We start from the raw sequence: 6,875 nt of genomic DNA, 5'->3' as shown, positions 1-6,875 counted from the left end.
CTATCAAATTTTACACATATATGTAAGCCTTGCATGGATAGTTTTGCTGAATTTCTATAAGGTTTCTTATTTGCCTTTGCAATCTCCATGATATTAAAGGGGATTTATCTACATGATTTTAATAAATGAGGGGCTTCTTTTGCAACTAGACCATTATACAAGGGGGTTCCAAAGAAGAACCATAAGATCCCATGGACGTGAGCCACATAGTATCATCCCCAACTGACCCGCAAATCCTGCCCGGGTTTATTCGGTGGGCATCTTTAGCATTTATCCACTTCTCCGGCGTCGCTCTCATAACGGCGATGGCGGCAGAAGTCTCATACCTCTGAGTAAAATTACCCTTTTGCCCCTTAATCCTTCGCTTTCTCCTCAAGCAGCAATTGAACCTTGATTCGTCTCTTACGTATGGTTGACGAGATCCACGCCTTAATTCTTTATCTCGAAGTTATTCGAAGTTTCCCCTTCTTAATTTTGATAGCAAGTCACACACACATACATACAGAGAGAAGCATGTTTTTGTGTGTGAGAGAGTAAGGGAAGAAGATTACTACGCATGTGGTATTGATTGATTATAATTTATAATTCATAAACGGATTTGAATTCATCAATTCATCATCGGCGTGATATGTGGTTTAATTGCTCATGGGTGCTCTGATTCGTGTGGCGTGATCCCTCTCTCTGTTATGAAGTTCGGCAGTATTTCTTTCCTTTCCTATTTTAGTTCGTTACAACACGCATGTGGGTACTGGATTAATCAAGTATCTTCAGGTTTAAATTCACTTGATTACTGTTACATTATTTATGTTCATTCACCAAGTTTGTGTGTTTTCACTCTTAATATCATCTCCTAGAAGCTCATGAGATTATCGCTTTGATTTGGCCGATCGAGTTCAATCAGGAGTTAAAGCGTGGTTTACATGAGGAGATACTTCTATCCTTTAACCAGCTTCCAAATTGGGTATGACCTTTTTATCAAATTCACTTGAATTAGCAATGTTCAGTTTCGAATTGCGATTTGGTGTAAAATTTGAAATTTTTTTCTCTGGTAGACCCCTTAAAATTTCGAAATAAAGTAAAAGTTCAGCTTTAAAGCCTTGATCTCTGACATTGTCTCTTCTGAGAACAAACAAATTGATAAAGTTTTTGTTGCAAATTCTTATACCAGACATTAATCGTTGCTTTCTTTTTCCTCACAGGGATCTTCAGTCTTATCTTTCCGATCTTACCCTTTTCTTAGCCCCTGATAGTAAGACCTTTTATGTATTGGTGGATAATCGACCATGGCTGGAAGATCTAGCTTCAAGACCTGCACATCTATGGCAGTTAATGGTTACCAAGGTATCATACATCATAGATTCATAATCCATATATACGATGTTATAATCAAGTTACAATTATGTTCAAAGATTCATGATTTTGTTCTTGATTACATCTTCAGTCAAGGATGTCCCCTTTTGCAAACACAAGGGGCAGAAAGGGAAAGAAAAAGACCAAAGAGTTCATCAACCAGAAGGTGAATTCCAAACCTTCAACCCGGACCCAAAACTTGAAAAAATGGTTTTCAGTAGTTGATGCTGCAGCATTATCAAAAAAGAGAGCTTTATTACCTGTAAAGAAACTCAGAAGCTCCCTTCTTGCAAATAGCAAATTACACAGAACTTTATACGGATTCATTGTCTTTCAAGTTGAGTGGAAAGATGTTCGTGGTATCAATTACTTAAATGAACTTCAGGTATTTCCATTTCTTTCCTTATTCCTTTATATAAATATATATAATTTATAATTTATAATTTATAATCCCTCAATATCTGTCACTTATGAACAGACTGATACATCTCTTGCTATAGAGGCTAAATACATGAAAAGATGGGAATTCGATAGCATAGCTCAATCAGTTAAATGCATAAATTCATGGTTTCCAGGAACACCTAATGAACAATCAATCTTGGAAGAGCATCTCAACTCTATGCTAGGTATAATTACCTTTTTGCCCTTGTCCCATTTTTCCTTTTCTTTTTATGGTCTCTTATTTTCTTGTTAGATCAAGAAAATCATGTTAATTGATATGATATGTATTTACAGGAGATGAGTTTTATGACGCCCCGAAAGAATTCCAAGAATACCCTTGTGCAAAAGATGATGAAAAAACCTTACAAGGGGAAAATCTTGATAAAAAGGTAGAAACTTTAGAAAATGAAACAAGTGAAGAAATCCATACCCCTCCACCTTATAAGAGAAGAAAACTAACAAATTCAGCAGGAATCGATGTCGAGGTGAATATTTACACAGACATAAGCAACGGAAGAACCGTAATTACCAAAATGCCCTCGTTAACCGATTGTGAAGAAACAGCTGAACCCAGTGAGTCAAAAGACGTGTTGCTTTTATTCAAGTTTAACAACCATGATCTCCCTTTTGAATTAAAGGAAATAATCGTATCTGATTTGAGATTATTGACTCTTCTAGAAGCTGGACTTCCATCTTGGGTAATTTTCTCCCAATCTTACCCTGTTTTTTGCCATATTTATCGACCATGGATGTGCCCTTTAGCAAGAGCTCTGTATGTCATCATCTCCATTGTTACAGTTGTCATTGGTTTCTATGATCTTTACAAAAATGTCCCTGTGCTTAAAGCAACTGCTTCACGTTTATGTGGGCCACTTTTTGATTGGATTGAAACGTGGGAAATGGTATCGAGGATTAAGTATTTAGGGACGATGCTTTTTTTGCATAATTCCGAAAAAGCCCTTGTGTGGTTGTTGATGATGACAAGGACTGTGAGGTCATTTGTTTCGATTGTTACACAACCCTTATCTGGTCCGTTTCTTGATTTTCTTGAAATTCTTCTTCCGTTTTGGAATTTGTTTGTGCAATTTGGACAATATTTGTGTTCGTTTTTGGGGATTTTGATGGAAAGTTCGTGGGATTTGGTGGAAAATCTAATTGAAGCTGTTATGCTTCCTGTGTGGTTCGTATCATCGGTTGTTTGGACAATTGGTAAGTTGAGTTGTCTTTTGAAATGTCGATTTTGTTAATTTGGAGCATTTTTTTTACTCTTTAGGAATAATAACAAAAAGTTCCGATTTAACAAATTGATCACTTTTTAGTACCTTTTAACGAAATGACAATTAATTTAGCAATGTGGTCGATTTTGAAATGCTAACTTGCTTTATAAATGGTCCCCACCACCAAAAAAAAAAAATCATATTTCACAAATATGTGTTAAAGTAAATTCGAAAAGAAATACATATTTCACAAATATGTGTGAAAGTAATTTCGTATTTTATTCTAGTAACTCACAAATATTCCCATCATTAAAAAAAAAAGATTGAGAACGATTATATTTCGTAATTATATTTCAAACTTGTTCATATTTTGCGAAATGGATTGTTTAAAAAAAAAATCAGTAATCTGTTGCACCTTTTGTCGGTAAAAGTAATTTTGCAGTTTATGGAATTTGGCAAAATAAGTGGTTATTTATTTTGTTAAAAGTGGTCAATTTGTGTAATGATCCACTTGATTATTCTTTTTTTTTTTTTTTTAAATATATTTTGATTAATATTTATTATTTATTTGTATTTTTTTTTTTTGCAGTAATGAGTATTATGTACCCAATATTTTGGTTCATTTGGGGGATACTTTATGCACCAATAAGTCTCATTCTTGGTGTATCCAATTTTGTGGGATTTATGTACAACCAAATATACGATTTATTTGGAGAAATATGGATTCTCGTGAGTGATATATTTAAATTAGCTTCAAATGCTGAGTCAGCAGCCCACACTTACGAGGTTTCCATTTGGAGATCCCTTTGGAACGACTTATTTTCCCAGGTGTAATTTTATTTTATTAATTAATCTTTTTCTCTCTTTTTTTTTACTTACACATTTCCTTATTGTTTTAGGTTTTCCGTGCTCTTCGGAGTATTTTAAACGGGTTTGTTGCGTTCTTTGCAGCTTGCAATAGACATCGATTGAGGTTAGATTCGTAATTTCTACACGTTTTTCTTATAAAAAATTAACTGAAAATTTTATAAACTTTTTTTTAATGAATATGCAGCATATATAATCATTTACATGAGTTGATTCGAAGAGTTAATCAGCCAAGTGAGAGATTAGAGGGTGTGAATGTGAATTCTAGCCATGAATCACAAGGAACTCGGTTACTTGTAAGTATATGTCAATAATAGCAATGTATTTTTTTTTTACATTATTTTATTATTTATATTGTTTTAAAAAAAGTAAAGTAGGATGCTATTTCTTGATTTGAAGAGAATGTTGAGTTTGTTTTGAATGTTGTACAGGGGGGAGAAAAACAGGATAGGAGAAAGTGGAAGAAGAGTTAGATGATAGATGCAAGAAATGAGTATATAAATATAATACTAACGAAGAAGTGTATAAAGTACTAGTTATGTTATGATGTTTATAATTATAAGCTTAGTTCTTTTTGCTAACTAAAATTTTAATTTTATTTGTTTGATTTATTACTCGTAGAATATGAATCAAGTTAAAGTATTTTATATATAAATGGATTGAAATTGTCGCTTCAACAGTAATAAAAGCAAATATAAATATGTGCTATGGATTATGGGAAAGGTTTTTTACAGTTTGTTACCCAAAATGATTTCTTAAGGTTGTTGTATTGGTAAATAGTATTAACCGAATTAATTAAATATGAATGAAACTCCATACTCAATAGTATAACTAAATTCTGTTACAATGTTATTTGTTATTCCCAAACGTATCATGGTCACTATTTTCATCACCAGCTATTTAGATTCTGTAAACAGTAATTTTTCGTTTTGTTTGATTATTAATTCAATATGGTATTTATAAAGGGAAAATACCGGTTATAGACATTTTTTGGGATTGAATTTCAAAATATAGATATAAAAAATTGGATTTTCGGGTATAGATATGGATTCCGCGGAGGTAAGCTACGAAGGCTCCGCGGAATGACAAAATCGTAAATAAATCAGGGTATTACAAAAAAAAGTTTAAAAAAAAAACCACAAGATCCATTCCTCGGAGCTACCTTTGAGGAATGACATAATGAGTTCGTTCCTCAGAGGTAGCTCTGCGGAATGGATCTTGAGTTTTTTTTTTATCTTGATTTATTTAAGATTTTGCCATTCCGTGAAGCTTATAGTAGATTCTGCGGAGCCCTCATAGCTTACCTCCATGGAACTCATGTTTATACCCGGAAATCCAATTTTTTGTGTCTATATTTTGGAATTCAACCCCAAAAAATGTCTATAGCCGATATTTTCCCATTTATAAAATCCAAATATATTGTTTTTCAGAACCATATAAATATCTCATGATACGACATACTGAACATGACATATTTTCAATTCTGAAATCCATTTTTCTTTATATCGTTACAAAAGTACGTTTTTTTTTATATCGTTATAAGATATGATAATGTTAAAATTCATACAAACCATAAGCATTGTATGTCATTTTCTATTGAAATAGATATTAAAAATGTCAGCTTTAATAAATGGGATCATGACTTGAAAGGATAATGGACTTTCAATTTTGTTCACGTTTAGTCACTAAACTTTTTTTCATTATCTACTTGCCACTGAAATATTGAAACTGTTCATATTTTACCCTTATGACCATTAACAACCGGTCATTAGGGTAAAATGTGAACAGTTTCAATAGTTCAGTGGCAAATAGATAATGAAAAAAGTTTAGTGACTAAATGTGAACAAAGTTGAAAGTTCGTTTCCTTCTCAAATTATCCTAATAGTATATTCTGAAAAAGGTATAAAAAACGAAAAACGAAACCAATATTATATGTATAAGTTTTATGTTATAAAACAATGCAAATATACATTTAGAAAATTTCATATTACACACAGCATACATTTAAAAGTATTTTTAATGTTATTATTCTTTTTAATTTTTCTTATGTAACTTGTGTTAATATATACATACATATAGTTGAATTCTCCATCATTAGTATATTACAGTTTCAAAAGTAGCCCCGTATGTAAAAAGTTATTATAGGAATTCTCCATCATTAGTCATAAATTTTTTATTTTTTATTTTTTTTTTCATTTTTAACGGTTGTATTTTAAAAATAAAATGGTATAGTATTAATTTGTCTGTGAGTTTAAAGCATCTTATTTTCATTAAAAAAATAAAAAATGATAAAGAACAATATGGTATTTTTACTTTAAACATACAAAAAATAGCTTTTATTGGCCAGTTTTATACAAGAAACATACAAAGTCAAATATAAACTGAAACTGTCAAACGAACTAACTAACAACATTTGAGAGAGAGAAAAAGAAGTTGAATATTTAATGAAACTAAGCAACAACATCAATTTTAAATCTACTATCAATAACTATTGGATTTACATTAAGTATGTCATCTTCATAAAGATTTCGAGCTAACTTGTATCAACTCAAACATGAAGTTGAGCATCGATATTTAGATAGAATCAAAACACCTTATTGGTAGCCAATAATATTAGATCAGGTGTCTATGATCAAAACTAAATTGATACAACTTTATGAACTAAATACAAAATACTTTTTGGGTAGCCTTTAATATCTAGAAATAGTTAGGAACAACTTAAGGAGCGTGATGAAATAATTCGGTTTTTATACCTTTTTTGGGGTATAATATTAGGATAATTTGAAAGGGAACCGAACTTTCAAACTTGTTCACATTTAGTCACTAAACTTTTTTTCATTATTTATTTGCCACTGAACTATTGAAACTGTTCATATTTTACCCTTATGACCGGTAATAAGGGTAAAATATTAGGATAATTTGAGAGGGGAACGAACTTTCAACTTTGTTCACATTTAGTCACTAATTTTTTTTTTATTATTTATTTGCCACTGAACTATT

At 31.5% G+C, this 6,875-nt stretch overlaps 1 protein-coding gene across 6 annotated transcripts; it reads left to right on the top strand.

The window, feature by feature from the left end:
• The first annotated feature begins 221 nt into the window (after positions 1-221).
• On the top strand, positions 222-4,462 carry LOC145061434 (G1/S-specific cyclin-E protein). 6 transcript variants are annotated; one of them, XM_079008904.1, is made up of 10 exons: positions 222-741; positions 855-961; positions 1,200-1,341; positions 1,442-1,735; positions 1,829-1,976; positions 2,086-3,000; positions 3,598-3,836; positions 3,908-3,981; positions 4,063-4,171; positions 4,307-4,462. In XM_079008904.1, the coding sequence occupies exons 2-10, from the start codon at positions 921-923 to the stop codon at positions 4,346-4,348; spliced, it is 2,004 nt and encodes a 667-aa protein (XP_078865030.1). In that variant the 5' UTR covers positions 222-741; positions 855-920; the 3' UTR covers positions 4,349-4,462. The 6 variants fall into 6 exon arrangements, with proteins under 6 accessions (XP_078865030.1, XP_078865029.1, XP_078865031.1 ...); XM_079008903.1 differs by having other exon boundaries at positions 222-745; XM_079008905.1 differs by having other exon boundaries at positions 222-771; positions 902-961.
• The last annotated feature ends 2,413 nt before the right edge of the window (positions 4,463-6,875 follow it).

This window comes from Lactuca serriola, chromosome 7 (assembly GCF_051521515.1).
Source record: "Lactuca serriola cultivar US96UC23 chromosome 7, Lser_US96UC23_V15, whole genome shotgun sequence".
Taxonomy (NCBI): domain Eukaryota; kingdom Viridiplantae; phylum Streptophyta; class Magnoliopsida; order Asterales; family Asteraceae; genus Lactuca; species Lactuca serriola.
The sequence above is the reverse complement of the archived record's forward strand: the minus strand, read 5'-3'. Positions and strand labels throughout refer to the sequence as shown.

Excerpts from the sequence above, each read along its gene's own strand:
- LOC145061434 (XM_079008904.1), top strand. The coding sequence starts at position 921 with ATGAGGAGATACTTCTATCCTTTAACCAGCTTCCAAATTGG. Across the intron at positions 1,342-1,441 it reads GGCAGTTAATGGTTACCAAG|TCAAGGATGTCCCCTTTTGC; the intron begins GTATCATACATC and ends TTACATCTTCAG. Across the intron at positions 4,172-4,306 it reads CACAAGGAACTCGGTTACTT|GGGGGAGAAAAACAGGATAG; the intron begins GTAAGTATATGT and ends AATGTTGTACAG.